Source organism: Oncorhynchus clarkii, chromosome 17, assembly GCF_045791955.1.
Source record: "Oncorhynchus clarkii lewisi isolate Uvic-CL-2024 chromosome 17, UVic_Ocla_1.0, whole genome shotgun sequence".
NCBI lineage: Eukaryota > Metazoa > Chordata > Actinopteri > Salmoniformes > Salmonidae > Oncorhynchus > Oncorhynchus clarkii.
In genome coordinates, this window is record NC_092163.1 from 6,308,945 (window position 1) to 6,333,070 (window position 24,126).

General features: G+C 42.4%; 1 protein-coding gene across 2 annotated transcripts in view; it reads left to right on the forward strand.

Annotated features, from left to right (window-relative positions):
- The window catches only part of LOC139370061 (zinc finger protein 665-like), a 166,186-nt gene that overhangs the window by 134,527 nt on the left and 7,533 nt on the right, over nucleotides 1-24,126 (forward strand). The window contains exons 1-3 of one of the 2 annotated variants that reach the window (XM_071109372.1): nucleotides 21,135-21,616; nucleotides 22,045-22,142; nucleotides 22,292-22,475. In XM_071109372.1, coding sequence (XP_070965473.1) covers nucleotides 21,382-21,616; nucleotides 22,045-22,142; nucleotides 22,292-22,475 — 517 coding nt within the window. In that variant the 5' untranslated portion in view covers nucleotides 21,135-21,381. Of the gene's footprint in view, nucleotides 1-9,622; nucleotides 10,169-21,134; nucleotides 21,617-22,044; nucleotides 22,143-22,291; nucleotides 22,476-24,126 lie in introns of those variants that run through there. The other variant, XM_071109371.1, reaches the window with a different exon arrangement.

The following is a 24,126-nucleotide window of genomic DNA, read 5'->3' on the forward strand; positions in this document are numbered from 1 at the left end:
AGAGTAAGTGCTGTAGTTTAGTTTGAACAAATGAAATAGATCTGGTATCTGTTACCAGGACAACCAGCAGAGTTCTGTTAGTTTTGGGGTGGCAGGTAGCCTGGTGGTTGGAGTAGTCTGCTGGAGCGTTGGACCACTAACCGATCGAATCCCCGAGCTGACAAGGTAAAAATCTGCCGTTCTGCCCCTGAACAGGGCAGTTGACCCACTGTTCCTAGGCCGTCATTGTCAATAAGATTTTGTTCTTATCTGACTTGCCTGGTTAAATAAAGGTTAAATATAAAATAAATATAAAATAACAATAAAAATAGTTGACATGAAGAAAACTGGTATCTGTTACCAGGACAACTAGCAGAGTTCTGTTAGTTGACAGGAAGATAGACTGGTGGATATGGATGTTATGAATATCATAACACTGAAAAAGGATTCTGCCAATGAAAAGAGAGAAACCAATAGACCATATAAAACCTTGATGAAAGTTAGATTTAGAGAGAAACCAATAAACTCCAGACACTTCTATGTGGTCTGTATTGCTTCATTAACATCTGATCTTCAGGACTTGTTAAAAAAGGCAAATATATATTTTAAACTCTCAAAAAGCCATGAAATATGAGTGAAAAGCTTTTCTTGTGAGTCAAAAACTGAAAAATTGGGCGTGCAAAATTATTCAGCCCCCTTAAGTTAATACTTTGTAGCGCCACACACCCAATTTTTCAGTTTTTGATTTGTTAAAAAAGTTTGAAATATCCAATAAATGTCGTTCCACTTCATGATTGTGTCCCACTTGTTGTTGATTCTTCACAAAAAAATACAGTTTTATATCTTTATGTTTGAAGCCTGAAATGTGGCAAAAGGTCGCAAAGTTCAAGAGGGCCGAATACTTTCGCAAGTCACTGTATATACTGATATATATACTGATATATATATATATATATATATATATATATATATATATATATATATATATATATATATATATAGATATATATATATATATATATAGACTATATATTACACCAACTCATTCCAGGTGTTTTTCTTTATTTTGACTATGTAGAATAATAGTGAAGTCATCAAAACTATGAAATAACACATAAGGAATCATTAAGTAACCAAAAAAGTGTTAAACAAATCAAAGTATATTTGAGATTCTTCAAAGTAACCACCCTTTGACTTGATGACAGATTTGCACACTCATGGCATTCTCTCAACCAGCTTCAAGATGTAGTCACCTGGAATGCATTTAAATTAACAGGTGTGCCTTGTTAAAAGTTTGTGGAATGTCTTTCCTTCATGTGTTTGAGGCAATCAGTTGTGTTGTGACAAGGGGGGGGGGGGGGGGGGGGTATACAGAAGATGGTCCTATTTGGAAAAGATCTAGTCCATATTATGGCAAGAACAGCTCAAATAAGCAAAGAGAAACCACATTCCATCATTACTTGAAGACATGAAGGTCAGTTAATCCGGAAAATGTCAAGTTCTTTCAAGTGCAGTCGCACAAAACATCAAGCGCTATGATGAAACTAGCTCTCATTACTTTAAGGACCACCACAGGAAAGGAAGACCCAGAGTTACTTCTGCTGCAGAGAATAACTTCATTAGAGTTACCAGCCTCAGAAATTGCAGCCCAAATAAATGCTTCACAGAGTTAAATTAAGAGACGCATCTCAACATTGGATCCAAGATGGCGTAGCAGTAGGACGTATTGTCGTGTTGTGTCCCTTGTATATATCGTTTGTTTTCGTTTTTTTTTCTTCACATATCTTTAAAACTTTTTGCTGAACCTCAACTTCTTCTAAATACTCTCCTGCAACCCGCCTCACCCAACGTAGCTATTTTTCCTAAAGTATTTATATTTACTTCGGACCTTGGAACCCCTCAACTGAAGCTAGCCAACGAACTACCAGCTTCAGCAAAACATTGCTAGCGGTCTTCAGCTAACCGGTCATCAGCTAACCTTTAGCTCGGAAAGCTCTCGCCAGTTCGAACAACGCGACTCTAACCAGAGCATAACGGACCTATTTATTATTTTATTTTTCATCCCCGGATTCCCATCGCAAACGGAACATTTTGAGCTCCTGGGCTACAATATCCAGACCCACGACCGGTCCATCGATGTCACTGCATGAAGAGGAATAAACAGATACCCCCATCGCGACGTCCCCAAAGGCTAACTCTCTAGCCCTTGCTATCTCCTTGCTTGCAAATTCGGCCTGCTAACTGCTAGCTTGTTTAGCCCGGTCCGCTAACTGCTACCGTGTTTAGCACCGTCTACTAACTGTTAGCTTGTTAGCACAGGCCTGCTAACCGTCTGAATCGCCGCGTCCCAAACACTCACTGAACCCATATTTACTTTCTATCCCTTTTCGATTTTTAATTTGTTTATACCTTCCGGTAACCTGCCTCACCCAATGTGATACGGAACCGCTATTATCTTTACATTTTAGAACACACTCAAGAACCTCCAGAAGCTAACCAGCTAACTGGCTACAAGCTATTTGGTCATTGTTAGTTTTCTAACCTGGATAACACTCGCCAGTCCAGCTTCCCTGCCCCATCCACCGCTGCCCCTTGGACACTGATCACTTGGCTACATAGCTGATGCATGCTGGACTGTCCATTAATCACGGTAATCCATTCTGCTTGTTTATGTTTTATCTGTCGGCCCCAGCCGCACTTAGGCTCTGTGTGTAGTTAATCCGACCCTCTCTGCCTAATCAATCGCCATTCTACCTGCTGTTGTTGTGCTAGCTGATTAGCTGTTGTCTCACCTACTGTTTTAGCTAGCTCTCCCAATTCAACACCTGTGATTACTGTATGCCTCGCTGTATGTCTTTCTCAAATGTCAATATGCCTTGTATACTGTTGTGCAGGTTAGTTATCATTGTTTTAGTTTACAATGGAGCCCCTAGTTCCACTCTTTATACCCCTGTTACCTCCTTTGTCCCACCCCCCACACATGCGGTGACCTCACCCATTACAACCAGCATGTCCAGAGATACAACCTCTCTCATCATCACCCAGTGCCTGGGCTTACCTCCGCTGTACCCGCACCCCACCATACCCCTGTTTGCGCATTATGCCCTGAATATATTCTACCATGCCCAGAAACCTGCTCCTCTTATTCTCTGTCCCCAACGCCCTAGGCGACCAGTTTTGATAGCCTTCAGCCGCACCCTCATACTACTCCTTCTCTGTTCCGCGGGTGATGTGGAGGTAAACCCAGGCCCTGCATGTCCCCAGGCACCCTCATTTGTTGACTTCTGTGATCGAAAAAGCCTTGGTTTCATGCATGTCAACATCAGAAGCCTCCTCCCTAAGTTTGTCTTACTCACTGCTCTAGCACACTCTGCTAACCCTGATGTCCTTGCCGTGTCTGAATCCTGGCTCAGGAAGGCCACCAAAAATTCTGAGATTTCCATACCCAACTATAACATCTTCCGTCAAGATAGAACTGCCAAAGGAGGAGGAGTTGCAGTCTACTGCAGAGATAGCCTGCAAAGTAATGTCATACTTTCCAGGTCCATACCCAAACAGTTCGAACTACTAATTTTGAAAATTACTCTCTCCAGAAATAAGTCTCTCACTGTTGCCGCCTGCTACCGACCCCCCTCAGCTCCCAGCTGTGCCCTGGACACCATTTGTGAATTGATCGCCCCCCATCTAGCTTCAGAGTTTGTTCTGTTAGGTGACCTAAACTGGGATATGCTTAACACCCCGGCAGTCCTACAATCTAAGCTAGATGCCCTCAATCTCACTCAAATCATCAAGGAACCCACCAGGTACAACCCTAACTCTGTAAACAAGGGCACCCTCATTGACGTCATCCTGACCAACTGGCCCTCCAAATACACCTCCGCTGTCTTCAACCAGGATCTCAGCGATCACTGCCTCATTGCCTGTATCCGCTATGGAGCCGCAGTCAAACGACCACCCCTCATCACTGTCAAACGCTCCCTAAAACACTTCTGTGAGCAGGCCTTTCTAATCGACCTGGCCCGGGTATCCTGGAAGGACATTGACCTCATCCCGTCAGTTGAGGATGCCTGGTCTTTCTTTAAAAGTAACTTCCTCACCATTTTAGATAAGCATGCTCCGTTCAAAAAATGCAGAACTAAGAACAGATATAGCCCCTGGTTCACTCCAGACCTGACTGCCCTCGACCAGCACAAAAACATCCTGTGGCGGACTGCACTAACATCGAACAGTCCCCGCGATATGCAACTGTTCAGGGAAGTCAGGAACCAATACACACAGTCAGTCAGGAAAGCTAAAGCCAACTTCTTCAGGCAGAAGTTTGCATCCTGTAGCTCCAACTCCAAAAAGTTCTGGGACACTGTGAAGTCCATGGAGAACAAGAGCACCTCCTCCCAGCTGCCCACTGCACTGAGGCTAGGTAACACGGTCACCACCGATAAATCCATGATTATCGAAAACTTCAACAAGCATTTCTCAACGGCTGGCCATGCCTTCCGCCTGGCTACTCCAACCTCGTCCAACAGCTCCCCCCCCCCCCCCGCAGCTACTCGCCCAAGCCTCTCCAGGTTCTCCTTTACCCAAATCCAGATAGCAGATGTTCTGAAAGAGCTGCAAAACCTGGACCCGTACAAATCAGCTGGGCTTGACAATCTGGACCCTCTATTCCTGAAACTATCCGCCGCCATTGTCGCAACCCCTATTACCAGCCTGTTCAACCTCTCTTTCATATCGTCTGAGATCCCCAAGGATTGGAAAGCTGCCGCAGTCATCCCCCTCTTCAAAGGGGGCGACACCCTGGACCCAAACTGTTACAGACCAATATCCATCCTGCCCTGCCTATCTAAGGTCTTCGAAAGCCAAGTCAACAAACAGATCACTGACCATCTTGAATCCCGCCGTACCTTCTCCGCTGTGCAATCTGGTTTCCGAGCCGGTCACGGGTGTACCTCAGCCACGCTCAAGGTACTAAACGATATCATAACCGCCATCGATAAAAGACAGTACTGTGCAGCCGTCTTCATAGACCTTGCCAAGGCTTTCGACTCTGTCAATCACCGTATTCTTATCGGCAGACTCAGTAGCCTCGGTTTTTCGGATGACTGCCTTGCCTGGTTCACCAATTACTTTGCAGACAGAGTTCAGTGTGTCAAATCGGAGGGCATGCTGTCCGGTCCTCTGGCAGTCTCTATGGGGGTGCCACAGGGTTCAATTCTCGGGCCGACTCTTTTCTCTGTATATATCAATGATGTTTCTCATGCTGCGGGCGATTCCCTGATCCACCTCTACGCAGACGACACCATTCTATATACTTCCGGCCCGTCCTTGGACACTGTGCTATCTAACCTCCAAACGAGCTTCAATGCCATACAGCACTCCTTCCGTGGCCTCCAACTGCTCTTAAACGCTAGTAAAACCAAATGCATGCTTCTCAACCGTTCGCTGCCTGCACCCGCACGCCTGACCAGCATCACCACCCTGGATGGTTCCGACCTTGAATATGTGGACATCTATAAGTACCTAGGTGTCTGGCTAGACTCTAAACTCTCCTTCCAGACCCATATCAAACATCTCCAATCGAAAATCAAATCAAGAGTCGGCTTTCTATTCCGCAACAAAGCCTCCTTCACTCACGCCGCCAAACTTACCCTAGTAAAACTGACTATCCTACCGATCCTCGACTTCGGCGATGTCATCTACAAAATTGCTTCCAACACTCTACTCAGCAAACTGGATGCAGTTTATCACAGTGCCATCCGTTTTGTCACTAAAGCACCTTATACCACCCACCACTGCGACTTGTATGCTCTAGTCGGCTGGCCCTCGCTACATATTCGTCGCCAGACCCACTGGCTCCAGGTCATCTACAAGTCCATGCTAGGTAAAGCTCCGCCTTATCTCAGTTCACTGGTTACGATGGCAACACCCATCCGTAGCACGCGCTCCAGCAGGTGTATCTCACTGATCATCCCTAAAGCCAACACCTCATTTGGCCGCCTTTCGTTCCAGTTCTCTGCTGCCTGTGATTGGAACGAATTGCAAAAATCGCTGAAGTTGGAGACTTTTATCTCCCTCACCAACTTCAAACATCTGCTATCTGAGCAGCTAACCGATCGCTGCAGCTGTACATAGTCTATTGGTAAATAGCCCACCCATTTTCACCTACCTCATCCCCATACTGTTTTTATTTATTTATTTTTCTGCTCTTTTGCACACCAATATCTCTATCTCTACCTTTACATAACCATCTGATCATTTATCACTCCAGTGTTAATCTGCATAATTGTAATTATTTGCCTACCTTCTCATGCCTTTTGCACACAATGTATATATAGACTCCCCTTTTTTCTACTGTGTTATTGACTTGTTAATTGTTTACACCATGTGTAACTCTGTGTTGTCTGTTCACACTGCTATGCTTTATCTTGGCCAGGTCGCAGTTGCAAATGAGAACTTGTTCTCAACTAGCCTACCTGGTTAAATAAAGGTGTTCTCAACTAGCCTACCTGGTTAAATAAAGGTGTTCTCAACTAGCCTACCTGGTTAAATAAAGGTGTTCTCAACTAGCCTACCTGGTTAAATAAAGGTGTTCTCAACTAGCCTACCTGGTTAAATAAAGGTGTTCTCAACTAGCCTACCTGGTTAAATAAAGGTGTTCTCAACTAGCCTACCTGGTTAAATAAAGGTGTTCTCAACTAGCCTACCTGGTTAAATAAAGGTGTTCTCAACTAGCCTACCTGGTTAAATAAAGGTGTTCTCAACTAGCCTACCTGGTTAAATAAAGGTGTTCTCAACTAGCCTACCTGGTTAAATAAAGGTGTTCTCAACTAGCCTACCTGGTTAAATAAAGGTGTTCTCAACTAGCCTACCTGGTTAAATAAAGGTGTTCTCAACTCAACTGGCCTACCTGGTTAAATAAAGGTGTTCTCAACTAGCCTACCTGGTTAAATAAAGGTGTTCTCAACTAGCCTACCTGGTTAAATAAAACCTGGTTAAATAAAGGTGTTCTCAACTAGCCTACCTGGTTAAATAAAGGTGTTCTCAACTAGCCTACCTGGTTAAATAAAGGTGCCTACCTGGTTAAATAAAGGTGTTCTCAACTAGCCTACCTGGTTAAATAAAGGTGTTCTCAACTAGCCTACCTGGTTAAATAAAGGTGTTCTCAACTAGCCTACCTGGTTAAATAAAGGTGTTCTCAACTGGCCTACCTGGTTAAATGTATTCTCAACTAGCCTACCTGGTTAAATAAAGGTGTTCTCAACTAGCCTACCTGGTTAAATAAAGGTGTTCTCAACTAGCCTACCTGGTTAAATAAAGGTGTCAACTAGCCTACCAAGGTGTTCTCAACTGGCCTACCTGGTTAAATAAAGGTGTTCTCAACTAGCCTACCTGGTTAAATAAAGGTGTTCTCAACTAGCCTACCTGGTTAAATAAAGGTGTTCTCAACTAGCCTACCTGGTTAAATAAAGGTGTTCTCAACTAGCCTACCTGGTTAAATAAAGGTGTTCTCAACTAGCCTACCTGGTTAAATAAAGGTGTTCTCAACTAGCCTACCTGGTTAAATAAAGGTGAAATAAAAAAAATAAATAAAAAAAAACATCAACTGTTCAGAGGAGACTGCATGAATCAGTCCTTCACGGTTGAATTGCTGCAAAGAAACCACAGCTAAAGGACACCAATAAGAAGCGACTTGCTTGGGCCAAGAAACACGAACAATGGACATTAGACCGGTGGATATCAGTCCTTTTGGTCTGATCAGTCCAAATTTGCAATCTTTGGTTTCAAACGCGGAGTAGGTGAATGGATGATCTCCGTATGTGTGATGGTGTGCGGGTGCTTCGCTGTTGACTCTGTCAGTGATTGATTTAGAAGTCACACTTAACCAGGTTGGCTACCACAGGATTCTGCAGCGATACGCCATCCCATCTGGTTTGGGCTTAGTGGGGCTTTAATTTGTTTTTCAACAGGACTATGACACAAAACACCTCCAGGCTGTGTAAGGTATATTTGACCAAGAAGGAGAGTGATGGAGTGCTTCATCAGATAACCTGGCCTCCACAATCCCCCGACCTCAACCAAATTGAGATGGTTTGGGATAGAGTCGGACCGCAGAGTGAAGGAAAAGTAGCCAACATGTTCTCAGCATATGTGTGAACTCCTTCAAGACTGGTTGGAAAAGCATTCCATGTGAAGCTGGTTGAGAGAATGCCAAACGTGTGCAAAGCTGTCAAGGCGAAGGGGGGGCTACTTTTGAAGAATCTAATATATATTTTGATTTGTTAAACACTTTCGGTTACTACCTGATTCCTTATGTTTATTCATAGTTTTGATGTCTTTACTGTTATTCTACAATGTAAAAATTTGTAAAAGTAAAGAAAAACCCCATGAATGAGTAGGTGACTCCAACATTTTGACTGGTAGTGTACATAAAATTCCATGGCAACAGCTCCAGTGGACATTCCTGCAGTCAGCATACCAATTGCCGGCTCCCTCTGAGACATCTGGCATTTCTGTGTGACAAAACTGCACATTTTCGAGTGGCCTTTTATTGTCCCCAGCACAAGGTGCACTTGTGTAATGATAATGCTGTTTAATCAGCTTCTTGATATGCCACACCTGTCAGGTGGATGGATTATCTTGGCAGAGAATACATGTTCAGTAACAGGGATGTCAAATTTGTGTACAATTTTGAGAGAAATAAGTTTTTTGTACGTATGGAACATTTCAGGGATCTTTTATTTCAGCTCATGAAGCCACAACACTTTACATGTTGTGTTTATATTTTTGTTCAGTGTAGTTTCTATCAGTTTTAGAAACATATGATGATGTCATAGTGAATTCATGTGAATGAACAAGCCCTTTCAGACTTTATAATATGGCTGTATATAAACTTACTATATATAGTTACTATCAGTTTTAGGAACATCTACCCAAAATATTTCACCTTCTTATTTTTCACTTTACCCAAAATATGACATCAGCGCTAGTCAAAATGTTGAAAATCTGAACGTTTAAATAAGAAATTGGTCCTTTTAAACAGCATGTGTCGAACCCTTTCAACAACAGGGAGATGTTACTGATGTGCTTTGTGTCAAAGCACGTGCTTTTGCCTCCAATGTAAAAACAAAAACCCGCACAAAATGACTTCTTTAGTTATTTTATGTTTAAGGAAGTGTGTAGGTCACATTCTGTATCATACAGCTATGAAAGTTATATATTTAGAACCACCTGCTGATTGGAATCTAGCAATGTCTGTGTCTTCAGTGTCCTAGAACTGTTTAGTTAACTAAAGGTTGAATATTTAGAACCACCTGCTCGGTTGGAATCCAGTGACGTCTGTGTCATAGAACTGTTTTGTGTTCTGATTTGTAAAACATGTCTTCAGTGTCCTGGAACTGTTTCGTTTTTTGTGATCTGACTTTTATAAAATATTATTAGTAATTACCAGGAAGCTAAGTCACACCAAGATTGTTCAAATTGGCCTCAGATTATTGAGGGATCTGATTAGGATTTTACCCTCGTAGCAAGGCCGTTTTGTCATGTGGAGGTTTTGTTCAGGTCTCTATTTAAGTGAACACTCTGTCTTTGGCAGGAGAAAGACCAGACTCAGAGGAACCAGAGCCAGTGAAGTCCAAACCAGCAAGACAACACCTCTGCTCCCAGTGTGGAAAGAGTTTTAACCAGAAAGAGCACCTGAAAAAACATGAGAGAATACACACAGGGGAGAAGCCTTACCACTGCTCCCAGTGTGGAAAGAGTTTTACCCAGAAAAGCAACCTGAAAAAACATGAGAGCATACACACAGGGGAGAAGCCTTTCAAATGCTCCCAGTGTGGAAAGAGTTCTGCTCACTTATGTAAACTGAAAACACATCAGAGAATACACACGGGGGAGAAGCCTTACCACTGTTCCCAGTGTGGAAAGAGTTTTGCCCACTTATGTAACCTGAAATCGCATGAGAGATTACACACAGGTGAGAAGCCTTACCCCTGCTCCCAGTGTGGAAAGCGTTTTACCCACTCATGTAACCTGAAAACACATGAGATATTACACACAGGGGAGAAGCCGTACCCCTGCTCCCAGTGTGGAAAGAGTTTTGCCCACTTATGTAAACTGAAAATACATCAAAGAATACACACAGGCGAGAAGCCTTACCACTGCTCCCAGTGTGGAAGGAGTTTTACCCACTTATGTAACCTGAAAAGACATGAAAGATTACACACAGTCTGAACAGTAGAACAGTAGAACATAGGATAGATGTAGGCTGAACATTTTTAGAGTAAAAAGTCTTTGGTCCTAGGGGGAAGATCAGCTTTAATATTGAACTTAGATTGTAGCTTCCATCAATGTAATTGTCTACTTCATTTCTAATCCCCCATATATGTTTTTGTGTATATATATATATATATATATATATATATATATATAACATGTGTGTGTATGTAAATACTGAACAAAAATATGAACACAAAATGTAACAATTTCAAACATTTTTACTGAGTTAAAGTTCATATTAAGGAAATCAGTCAATCTAAATAAATTCATTAGAGGCCGAATCTATGTTTTTCACATGACTGGGAATACAGATATGCATCTGTATGGTCACAGATACCTTGAAGAAATGGTAGGGGCACGATCAGAAAACCAGTCAGTATCTGATGTGACCACCATTTGCCTATAGTTGATTGTGGCCTGTGGAATGTTGTCCCACTCCTGGGTAAAATGATCTGTTTAAGTCATTAGTAAATTGTTGCGTGTTCTATATCCTGTCAATCATTTATTCCTTCATAAACAGACAACATGTGTACGTAAACACGTGTGCAAGGGCCCCTCTAGGTTCACAACCTCTTGACCATTATGGTGGAATTATTGTAATCAACATTTCTTCAAAACAAGTCAACTTTATTATTTAAATTACTGCAGTAATGGAGCTGGAGGTGATCACTGAGAAGTCAGCGATCTGGTTTGAGCCACAGCGTTTTATATCACCCCTGGAGGTGATCACTGAGAAGTCAGCGATCTGGTTTGAGCCACAGCGTTTTATATCACCCCTGGAGGTGATCACTGAGAAGTCAGCGATCTGGTTTGAGCCACAGCGTTTTATAGCGAAGTCCATCCTCCTTCAGTCTACATGACAAACACCAGATGTATGGAATGGGTCACAAGGTTAAGACTAGTATGAAAGATACTTAGAATTCACAGCAGACAGTATCTGTTGTAACAACTGCCCCCCCAACTGCCATCTCCCCCTGGTACCCCAGTATAGAAACATTAACTCATGCTCTGGAATGCGGTATCACCCAAAGACATCGTAGATCTCCTAGAGGTCCATCCGCAGTAGAACACACACAGATGAGCGTTCTAACAACCCCTCTGTTCTGTTGCATAAAATCAACCATTCGATGCAATAACAGCATTATAACATAATCTAGTAATTTCCACCGTACCATTACATCTGGACAGCTGAGAACGTATCTGTTTAGGTCTGTTTAGGTCTTCGGTAAAGGGGACATCTTAAAGATTACAAATGACCCTTTCAAAGACTGAGACACTCTTTATTTCAAACATATTTTACTTCAAACACATTTCTTTAATAAGCTCAACAAGGTTACGACACGACACATCAATGACCAGGACATTACTTGTGTTTTACTACAAAGAAACAGCTGCACTATAAAGTCACAATCACACATTAAATATGGTGAGAACATCCGGAGATGATGTCATTAACAGGCCAACGAGAGGACAACCGAAGGACATAGAAATCACTTTCAGACAGCAACGTCGACCATATTCTCTTCCACAAACAAAACCCCCACTTGGACAAAAAACTGGTTGACTCAACGTTGTTTCCACATCATTTCAACCCAAACAATCTATGTGATGACTTTCACAAAAAGTCATCAATTTAAGGGTATTTCTGTCTTTGTGTGTGTGTCTTTGTGTGTATGTCTTTGTGTGTGTGCATGAGTTGGGTGTTGCTCATTCCACTCAGAGATTAACTTAAATTGTGTAGATCAGTGATAATACTGACAGCTAGGTACAGCCAGGTACAGCTAGGTACAGCCAGGTACAGTTAGGTACAGCCAGGTACAGCCAGGTACAGCTAGGTACAGCCAGGTACAGTTAGGTACAGCCAGGTACAGCCAGGTACAGCTAGGTACAGCCAGGTACAGCTAGGTACTGTTAGGTACAGCTAGGTACAGCTAGGTACAGCCAGGTACAGACAGGTACAGCTAGGTACAGCCAGGTACAGCCAGGTACAGCTAGGTACAGCCAGGTACAGCTAGGTACAGCTAGGTACAGCCAGGTACAGCTAGGTACAGCCAGGTACAGCTAGGTACAACCAGGTACAGCTAGGTACAGCCAGGTACAGCCAGGTACAGCTAGGTACAGCCAGGTACAGCTAGGTACAGCCAGGTACAGCCAGGTACAGCCAGGTACAGCTAGGTACAGCCAGGTACAGCCAGGTACAGCTAGGTACAGCCAGGTACAGACAGGTACAGCTAGGTACAGCCAGGTACAGCCAGGTACAGCCAGGTACAGCTAGGTACAGCCAGGTACAGCCAGGTACAGCTAGGTACAGACAGGTACAGCTAGGTACAGCCAGGTACAGCCAGGTACAGCCAGGTACAGCTAGGTACAGCTAGGTACAGACAGGTACAGCTAGGTACAGCCAGGTACAGCCAGGTACAGCCAGGTACAGCCAGGTACAGCTAGGTACAGACAGGTACAGCTAGGTACAGCCAGGTACAGCCAGGTACAGCTAGGTACAGCCAGGTACAGACAGGTACAGCCAGGTACATCTAGGTACAGCCAGGTACAGCCAGGTACAGCCAGGTACAGCTAGGTACAGCTAGGTACAGCCAGGTACAGCTAGGTACAGCCAGGTACAGACAGGTACAGCCAGGTACAGCTAGGTACAGCTAGGTACAGCCAGGTACAGCCAGGTACAGCTAGGTACAGCCAGGTACAGCTAGGTACAGCCAGGTACAGCCAGGTACAGACAGGTACAGCCAGGTACAGCCAGGTACAGCTAGGTACAGCTAGGTACAGCTAGGTACAGCCAGGTACAGCCAGGTACAGCTAGGTACAGCCAGGTACAGCCAGGTACAGCCAGGTACAGCTAGGTACAGACAGGTACAGCTAGGTACAGCCGGGTACAGCTAGGTACAGACAGGTACAGCCAGGTACAGCTAGGTACAGCTAGGTACAGACAGGTACAGCCAGGTACAGCTAGGTACAGCCAGGTACAGCTAGGTACAGCTAGGTACAGACAGGTACAGCCAGGTACAGCTAGGTACAGCCAGGTACAGCTAGGTACAGACAGGTACAGCCAGGTACAGACAGGTACAGCCAAGACCCCATTTTTGATTGGCAGTTTTTCTAATTTAATTTTAGGTTGCTTGTTGTACCAAATAAATAGTGACATTGCTCTGTTTTAAAGAACTTCTCAGTGATATGATGGGAGATCATCTGCAAGGGACATAACAGCTGGGGGGAGTACATTCATTTTAATTACCGCAATACATCTAACCAATAAAGTCTCAACGATGATCACCCAATCAGATCCTTCATCTAGTGACTACATCTCTTTCTACTGAATAGACTGTTAGTCAGATCCTCCATCTAGTGACTACATCTCTTTCTACTGAATAGACTGTTAATCAGATTCTCCATCTAGTGACTACAGTGCCTTGCGAAAGTATTCGGCCCCCTTGAACTTTGCGACCTTTTGCCACATTTCAGGCTTCAAATATAAAGATATAAAACTGTATTTGATTTGTTAAAAAAGTTTGAAATATCCAATAAATGTCGTTCCACTTCATGATTGTGTCCCACTTGTTGTTGATTCTTCACAAAAAAATACAGTTTTATATCTTTATGTTTGAAGCCTGAAATGTGGCAAAAGGTCGCAAAGTTCAAGGGGGCCGAATACTTTCGCAAGGCACTGTACATCTCTTTCTACTGAATAGACTGTTAATCAGATCCTCCATCTAGTGACTTCTCTTTCTAGTGAATAGACTGTTAATCAGATCCTCCATCTAGTGACTACATCTCTTTCTACTGAATAGACTGTTAATCAGATCCTCCATCTAGTGACTTCTCTTTCTACTGAATAGACTGTTAATCAGATCCTCCTCCATCTAGTGACTTCTCTTTCTACTGAATAGACTGTTAATCAGATCCTCCATCTAGTGACTACATCTCTTTCTACTGAATAGACTGTTAATCAGATCCTCCATCTAGTGACTACATCTCTTTCTACTGAATAGACTGTTAATCAGATCCTCCATCTAGTGACTACATCTCTTTCTACTGAATAGACTGTTAATCAGATCCTCCTCCATCTAGTGACTACATCTCTTTCTACTGAATAGACTGTTAATCAGATCCTCCTCCATCTAGTGACTACATCTCTTTCTACTGAATAGACTGTTAATCAGATCCTCCATCTAGTGACTCCATCTCTTTCTACTGAATAGACTGTTAATCAGAGCCTCCTCCATCTAGTGACTACATCTCTTTCTACTGAATATACTGTTAATCAGATCCTCCTCCATCTAGTGACTACATATCTTTCTACTGAATAGACTGTTAATCAGCTCCTCCTCCATCTAGTGACTACATATCTTTCTACTGAATAGACTGTTAATCAGATCCTCCATCTAGTGACTACATCTCTTTCTACTGAATAGACTGTTAATCAGATCCTCCATCTAGTGACTCCATCTCTTTCTACTGAATAGACTGTTAATCAGAGCCTCCTCCATCTAGTGACTACATCTCTTTCTACTGAATATACTGTTAATCAGATCCTCCTCCATCTAGTGACTACATATCTTTCTACTGAATAGACTGTTAATCAGATCCTCCATCTAGTGACTACATCTCTTTCTACTGAATAGACTGTTAATCAGATCCTCCTCCATCTAGTGACTACATCTCTTTCTACTGAATAGACTGTTAATCAGATCCTCCATCTAGTGACTCCATCTCTTTCTACTGAATAGACTGTTAATCAGATCCTCCATCTAGTGACTCCATCTCTTTCTACTGAATATACTGTTAATCAGATCCTCCTCCATCTAGTGACTACATATCTTTCTACTGAATAGACTGTTAATCAGCTCCTCCTCCATCTAGTGACTACATCTCTTTCTACTGAATAGACTGTTAATCAGATCCTTCATCTAGTGACTACATATCTTTCTACTGAATAGACTGTTAATCAGATCCTCCATCTAGTGACTACATCTCTTTCTACTGAATAGACTGTTAATCAGATCCTCCTCCATCTAGTGACTACATATCTTTCTACTGAATAGACTGTTAATCAGATCCTCCATCTAGTGACTACATCTCTTTCTACTGAATAGACTGTTAATCAGATCCTCCTCCATCTAGTGACTACATCTCTTTCTACTGAATAGACTGTTAAACAGATCCTCCTCCATCTAGTGACTACTTCTCTGCATGATTTATGTAAGATGACGTCCAACAGTTCCCTATAGACACCCTTAATATAGACACCCTTAATATAGACAACATTAATATAGACACCCTTAATATAGACACCCTTAATATAGACAACATTAATATAGACACCCTTAATATAGACAACATTAATATAGACAACATTAATATAGACAACATTAATATAAACACCCTCAATATAGACACCCTCAATATAGACAACATTAATATAGACACCCTTAATATAGACAACATTAATATAGACACTCTTAATATAGACACCCTCAATATAGACACCCTCAATATAGACACCCTTAATATAGACACCCTTAATATAGACACCCTTAATATAGACAACATTAATATAGACACCCTTAATATAGACACACTTAATATAGACACCCTTAATATAGACAACATTAATATAGACACCCTTAATATAGACAACATTAATATAGACACCCTTAATATAGACAACATTAATATAGACACCCTTAATATAGACACCCTTAATATAGACACCCTTAATATAGACAACATTAATGTAGACACCCTTAATATAGACAACATTAATATAGACACCCTTAATATAGACACACTTAATATAGACAACATTAATATAGACAACATTAATATAGACAACATTAATATAAACACCCTCAATATAGACACCCTCAATATAGACAACATTAATATAGACACCCTTAATATAGACAACATTAATATAGACACCCTTAATATAGACACCCTCAATATAGACACCCTCAATATAGACACCCTCAATATAGACACCCTCAATATAGACAACATTAATATAGACACCCTTAATATAGACACCCTTAATATAGACACCCTTAATATAGACAACATTAATATAGACACCCTTAATATAGACACCCTTAATATAGACACACTTAATATAGACACCCTTAATATAGACAACATTAATATAGACACCCTTAATATAGACAACATTAATATGTGTGTAACTCTTGTCCAGGGCTGAACTCTGACCCTTTGTGGTCAACAACAAACAGCTCCAATGTTGAGTAAAGTATTTTGACTATTTCAACTGGAATAAATGCTGCACTTGGTAACAATGACCAACACAATTGCAGTTAAAATAGAATAGTATAGCCTACCATGACTATATCCATGTGTTGCCGCTATCATGTATCCTATCATGACTATATCCATGTGTTGCCACTATCATGTATCCTACCATGACTATATCCAACCCAACTCCATGTGTTGTCACTATCATGCATCCTACCATGACTATATCCAACCCAACTCCATGTGTTGTCACTATCATGTATCCTACCATGACTATATCCAACCCACCTCCATGTGTTGCCACTATCATGCATCCTACCATGACTATATCCACCCAACTCCATATGTTGCCACTATCATGTATCTTACCATGACTATATCCAACCCAACTCCATGTGTTGTCACTATCATGTATCCTACCATGACTATATCCAACCCAGCTCCATGTGTTGTCTCTATCATGTATCCTACCATGACTTTATCCAACCCAGCTCCATGTGTTGTCTCTATCATGTATCCTACCATGACTATTTCCAACCCAGCTCCATGTGTTGCCACTATATCCAACCCAACTCCATGTGTTGCCTCTATCATGTATCCTTCCATGACTATATCCAACCCAACTCCATGTGTTGCCACTATCATGTATCCTACCATGACTATTTCCAACCCAGCTCCATGTGTTGCCACTATATCCAACCCAACTCCATGTGTTGCCTCTATCATGTATCCTACCATGACTATTTCCAACCCAGCTCCATGTGTTGCCACTATATCCAACCCAACTCCATGTGTTGCCTCTATCATGTATCCTACCATGACTATATCCAACCCAACTCCATGTGTTGTCACTATCATGCATCCTACCATGACTATATCCAACCCAACTCCATGTGTTGTCACTATCATGTATCCTACCATGACTATATCCAACCCAGCTCCATGTGTTGCCACTATATCCAACCCAACTCCATGTGTTGCCTCTATCATGTATCCTACCATGACTATATCCAACCCAACTCCATGTGTTGTCACTATCATGCATCCTACCATGACTATATCCAACCCAACTCCATGTGTTGTCACTATCATGTATCCTACCATGACTATTTCCAACCCAGCTCCATGTGTTGCCACTATATCCAACCCAACTCCATGTGTTGCCTCTATCATGTATCCTACCATGACTATATCCAACCCAACTCCATGTGTTGCCACTATCATGTATCCTACCATGACTATATCCAACCCAACTCCATGTGTTGTCACTATCATGTATCCTACCATGACTATATCCAACCCACCTCCATGTGTTGCCACTATCATGCATCCTACCATGACTATATCCACCCAACTCCATATGTTGCCACTATCATGTATCTTACCATGACTATATCCAACCCAACTCCATGTGTTGTCACTATCATGTATCCTACCATGACTATATCCAACCCAGCTCCATGTGTTGTCTCTATCATGTATCCTACCATGACTTTATCCAACCCAGCTCCATGTGTTGTCTCTATCATGTATCCTACCATGACTATTTCCAACCCAGCTCCATGTGTTGCCACTATATCCAACCCAACTCCATGTGTTGCCTCTATCATGTATCCTACCATGACTATATCCAACCCAACTCCATGTGTTGCCACTATCATGTATCCTACCATGACTATTTCCAACCCAGCTCCATGTGTTGCCACTATATCCAACCCAACTCCATGTGTTGCCTCTATCATGTATCCTACCATGACTATTTCCAACCCAGCTCCATGTGTTGCCACTATATCCAACCCAACTCCATGTGTTGCCTCTATCATGTATCCTACCATGACTATATCCAACCCAACTCCATGTGTTGTCACTATCATGCATCCTACCATGACTATATCCAACCCAACTCCATGTGTTGTCACTATCATGTATCCTACCATGACTATTTCCAACCCAGCTCCATGTGTTGCCACTATATCCAACCCAACTCCATGTGTTGCCTCTATCATGTATCCTACCATGACTATATCCAACCCAACTCCATGTGTTGCCACTATCATGTATCCTACCATGACTATTTCCAACCCAGCTCCATGTGTTGCCACTATATCCAACCCACCTCCATGTGTTGCCTCTATCATGTATCCTACCATGACTATATCCAACCCATCTCCATGTGTTGCCACTATCATGTATCTTACCATGACTATATCCAACCCAACTCCATGTGTTGTCACTATCATGTATCCTACCATGACTATATCAACCACTACTCCATGTGTTGTCACTATCATGTATCCTACCATGACTATATCAACCACTACTCCATGTGTTGTCACTATCATGTATCCTACCATGACTATATCAACCACTACTCCATGTGTTGTCACTATCATGTATCCTACCATGACTATATCAACCACTACTCCATGTGTTGTCACTATCATGTATCCTACCATGACTATATCCAACCCAACTCCATGTGTTGCCACTATATCCAACCCTACTCCATGTGTTGTCACTATCATGTATCCTACCATGACTATATCCAACTCTAAGTCCACAACAATACTGGAACCACATCAGGAGACCCTTTTTGAAGTCTGAGGAAAATCTGAACATTGTATTTTGGGATGTAGAAACCGTTTAATTCAAGTGGCACCAGCAAGAGCCTTGCTTGGTTAGTGGTGTCTCTGTAGCAACAGCAAGAGCCTTGCTTGATTAGTGGTGTCTCTGTAGCACACAAGAGCCTTGCTTGGTTAGTGGTGTCTCTGTAGCACCACCATAGCCTTGCTTGGTTAGTGGTGTCTCTGTAGCACCAGCAAGAGCCTTGCTTGGTTAGTGGTGTCTCTGTAGCACCAGCAAGAGCCTTGCTTGGTTAGTGGTGTCTCTGTAGCACCAGCAAGAGCCTTGCTTGGTTAGTGGTGTCTCTGTAGCACCACCATAGCCTTGCTTGGTTAGTGGTGTCTCTGTAGCACACAAGAGCCTTGCTTGGTCAGTGGTGTCTCTGTAGCACACATGTGATTGAAGAGTTTTCTGTACAAATCACAACTGGATTAATGCTATCATTCTGCCAGGTTTTGGGGAATCTTTTCCATCAACCAGAAGATGGTTGTCATTTGCATCATAGCTAATAGCTACACATAGTGGATCATTAGCATCATCGCTAATAGCTACACATAGTGGATCATTAGCAACATCGCTAACAGCTACACATAGTGGATCATTTGCATCATCGCTAATAGCTACACATAGTGGATCATTAGCATCATCGCTAACAGCTACACATAGTGGATCATTTGCATCATCGCTAATAGCTACACATAGTGGATCATTAGCATCATCGCTAATAGCTACACATAGTGGATCATTAGCATCATCGCTAATAGCTACACATAGTGGATCATTAGCATCATCGCTAACAGCTACACATAGTGGATCATTAGCATCATCGCTAATAGCTACACATAGTGGATCATTAGCATCATCGCTAACAGCTACACTAGTGGATCATTAGCATCATCGCTAACAGCTACACATAGTGGATCATTAGCATCATCGCTAATAGCTACACATAGTGGATCATTAGCATCATAGCTAATAGCTACACATAGTGGATCATTAGCATCATCGCTAATAGCTACACATAGTGGATCATTAGCATCATTACTAATAACTACACTAGTGGATCATTAGCATCATCGCTAACAGCTACACATAGTGGATCATTAGCATCATCGCTAATAGCTACACATAGTGGATCATTAGCATCATAGCTAATAGCTACACATAGTGGATCATTACCATCATCGCTAATAGCTACACATAGTGGATCATTAGCATCATCGCTAACAGCTACACATAGTGGATCATTAGCATCATCGCTAACAGCTACACATAGTGGATCATTAGCATCATCGCTAACAGCTACACATAGTGGTAGATAAATGCACTCAGACAGGGGTATTTCCTGGCTGTTTCCTCTTCAGAAAGTTAAATAAAATACAAATCACTGAGGTGAATTTAACAAGGACTTGCAGGCAGTGGGTTAAGAATAACTATGACCAAAAAAGAATACAAATTATACCATCACCCAAAAGGGCACTTCAGAGACTGTAAGAGCAAAGGGGCATGTGCTCTACACAGGTAGAGCCCTGTCTGTCCACGTCCTATCTGTCCTTAAACAAAGTGGGCACTGCTTCATGTGGCAACAGCAACACTCACCTCAATAGCCCATATGCCACTGGGTGAGAGAAGTGTTCATTGTATTTGAGCAGCATTATGTGAGGTGTTATTATGTGTTGTTAGTGATGAGCCTTGGTCCATTTAGCTCTGAATATGCCACCCTCTTCAACCTGTCACCTAATCCTACCTAATGGGCAGGTCAATCCTGGAGGAAAGTATTGGCTGTAAGAAGTAAGAGAAAACATAACATCTGTTTGTTTTTTTTATTACTTCTTATGACATTGTTTGCCAGAATAAACATAGTAATGGAGATTCCAGTCTGCGTTACCCACTCCAGTCAGCAGATGGCGAAGTTAGTTTTTCAGGTGATGCTGCTTGCGTGACGTATAATGTGGACGGAGTAGTGGACGGATATGAAGCCTCTTCAACAGCGACAAAAGGCTATTGATTTAACTAACGCGGTGATGTGCTAGCAAACGAAACAGAATCATTGAAGCGTTTTAGACCAATTTTGTGTATATTACTCTTCGTGTTTTGAACATAATTCTGTTTACCTATCTACTAGCTCATTTCAACGTAATTTGCGAAATTAGCAACATTGATACAGCATTAGGCTAATCTCCCGGAGCATAAACTCATTAAGCAAGACGGAGAAAGAAACTGGTGAAATTAGAGAAATAAGCTTTCAGAATGAAAAGAGAGGAAGAGGAGGCTATCACAGTGAAAGAAGAGGATGATATTACACTGAAAGAGGAAGATGGGAAAGAGGTTGTCAGAGTGGAAGAGGTAGAAGCTTTCAGAATCATAAAGGAGGAAGATGAGAATGTATTGAAAGAAGAGGATGAGGAGGCTATCTCAATTAAAGAGGAAGACGTCTTGGGAGTGAAAAAGGAGGAGGAGGAGACTGAAGAACTGATTACCACCAGTGAGTACTGTCTTAATAACGGGACACAAACTATGCCGTTGTTGAACTAATGTGGTGTTTTAAAGGGGCATTCTACTGAAGTTCAACACTTGAATATGTTGTTCAGTACTGTTGGAATTGTTTAAGGGTCGATCTGCCATTGGTACATATATTCTGGGAACTTGTAATTAGATGTATTGAATTCTCCACGTGGTCTATATTAAAGTGCACTTTATCTAATATAACATGATTTTAAAATTCAATACTGGTGCATCATTTTTACTTAAAATATCTAACAGAAAATGAACCCGTAAACAATATTTTATAAAATCATGATGAAAGTGGCCATTTTAGGCCCTTTTTAGACATATTCATCTCTCTTGTAAGACTCTGTGATTGTAATAGTAGATCATAAGTTTACCATCTGTTTGATGTTCTCGTTCACACAGGAGAGAGACATGACTATGGTGGATCCTCTGGGGAGCCTCAACAACATCCTGATGCTGACGAGGCAGAGAAGAGTCTCTCCAGATCAGAACACCAGATGGTACAGCAGATGGTACACCAGATGGTACGGTCTGGTCTAGCATACAGCTTGCTCTATCTGGGTCTGGGTTTCTGTAAAGCAGTTTATGACAACAGTGACATCAGCATCCATAATGATATGTGTCTGTGTCCCCTCTTTATGGTTACCAGGACAACGCTAGCCTGCCCCCCTCCTCCCTCCCGGAGTCCCAGTGTCGTGCCTCTCCCAGTAGCACCTTACTGCTGGGTATGAAGAGGTTGTCTGTGCTGCTGGTGGACTGCAGGAAAACAACGGGGTTGAGTGGAACTGTGAGAGGAGGAGAAGAGATGAACGGATCAGATTTGACTCATCAAAGTAAGTGCTGTAGTTCAGTTTCAACAAATAAAATGATTACTAGCCTGTTCAACCTCTCTTTCGTGTCGTCTGAGATTCCCAAAGATTGGAAAGCAGCTGCGGTCATCCCCCTCTTCAAAGGGGGGGACACTCTTGACCCAAACTGCTACAGACCTATATCTATCCTACCCTGCCTTTCTAGGGTCTTCGAAAGCCAAGTCAACAAACGGATTGCCGACCATTTCGAATCCCACCGTACCTTCTCCGCTATGCAATCTGGTTTCAGAGCTGGTCATGGGTTCACCTCAGCCACGCTCAAGGTCCTAAATGATATCTTAACCGCCATCGATAAGAAACATTACTGTGCAGCCGTATTCATTGACCTGGCCAAGGCTTTCGACTCTGTCAATCACCACATCCTCATCTGCAGACTCAACAGCCTTGGTTTCTCAAATGATTGCCTCGTCTGGTTCACCAACTACTTCTCTGATAGAGTTCAGTGTGTCAAATCGGAGGGCCTTTTGTTCGGGCCTCTGGCAGTCTCTATGGGGGTGCCACAGGGTTCAATTCTTGGTCCGACTCTCTTCTCTGTATACATCAATGATGTCGCTCTTGCTGCTGGTGAGTCTCTGATCCACCTCTACGCAGACGACACCATTCTGTATACTTCTGGTCCTTCTTTGGACACTGTGTTAACAACCCTCCAGACGAGCTTCAATGCCATACAACTCTCCTTCCGTGGCCTCCAATTGCTCTTAAATACAAGTAAAACTAAATGCATGCTCTTCAAACGATCACTGCCTGAACCTGCCCGCCCGTCCAACATCACTACTCTGGATGGTTCTGATTTAGAATATGTGGACAACTATAAATAACCTAGGTGTCTGGTTAGGCTGTAAACTCTCCTTCTAGACTCATATCAAACATTGCCAATCCAAAGTTAAATCTAGAATTGGTTTCCTATTTCGCAACAAATCATCCTTCACTCATGCTGCCAAACATACCCTTGTAAAACTGACCATCCTACCGATACTCGACTTCGGCGATGTCATTTACAAAATAGCCTCCAATACCCTACTCAATAAATTCGATGCAGTCTATCACAGTGCCATCCGTTTTGTCACCAAAGCCCCATATACTACCCATCACTGCGACCTGTACGCTCTCATTGGCTGGCCCTCGCTTCATACTCGTCGCCAAACCCACTGGCTCCAGGTCATCTATAAGACCCTGCTAGGTAAAGTCCCCCCTTATCTCAGCTCGCTTGTCACCATAGCAGCACCCACCTGTAGCACGCGATCCAGCAGGTATATCTCTATGGTCACCCCCAAAATCAATTCTTCCTTTGGCCGCCTCTCCTTCCAGTTCTCTGCTGCCAATGACTGGAACGAACTACATAAATCTCTGAAACTGGAAACACATATCTCCCTCACTAGCTTTAAGCACCAGCTGTCAGAGCAGCTCACAGATTACTGCACCTGTACATAGCCCATCTATAATTTAGCCCAAACAACTACCTCTCCCCCTATTGTATATTTATTTATTTTGCTCCTTTGCATCCCATTATTTCTACTTTGGCACATTCTTCCACTGCACATCAACCATTCCAGTGTTTTTACTTGCTATATTGTATTTACTTTGCCACCATGGCCTTTTTTTGCCTTTACCTCCC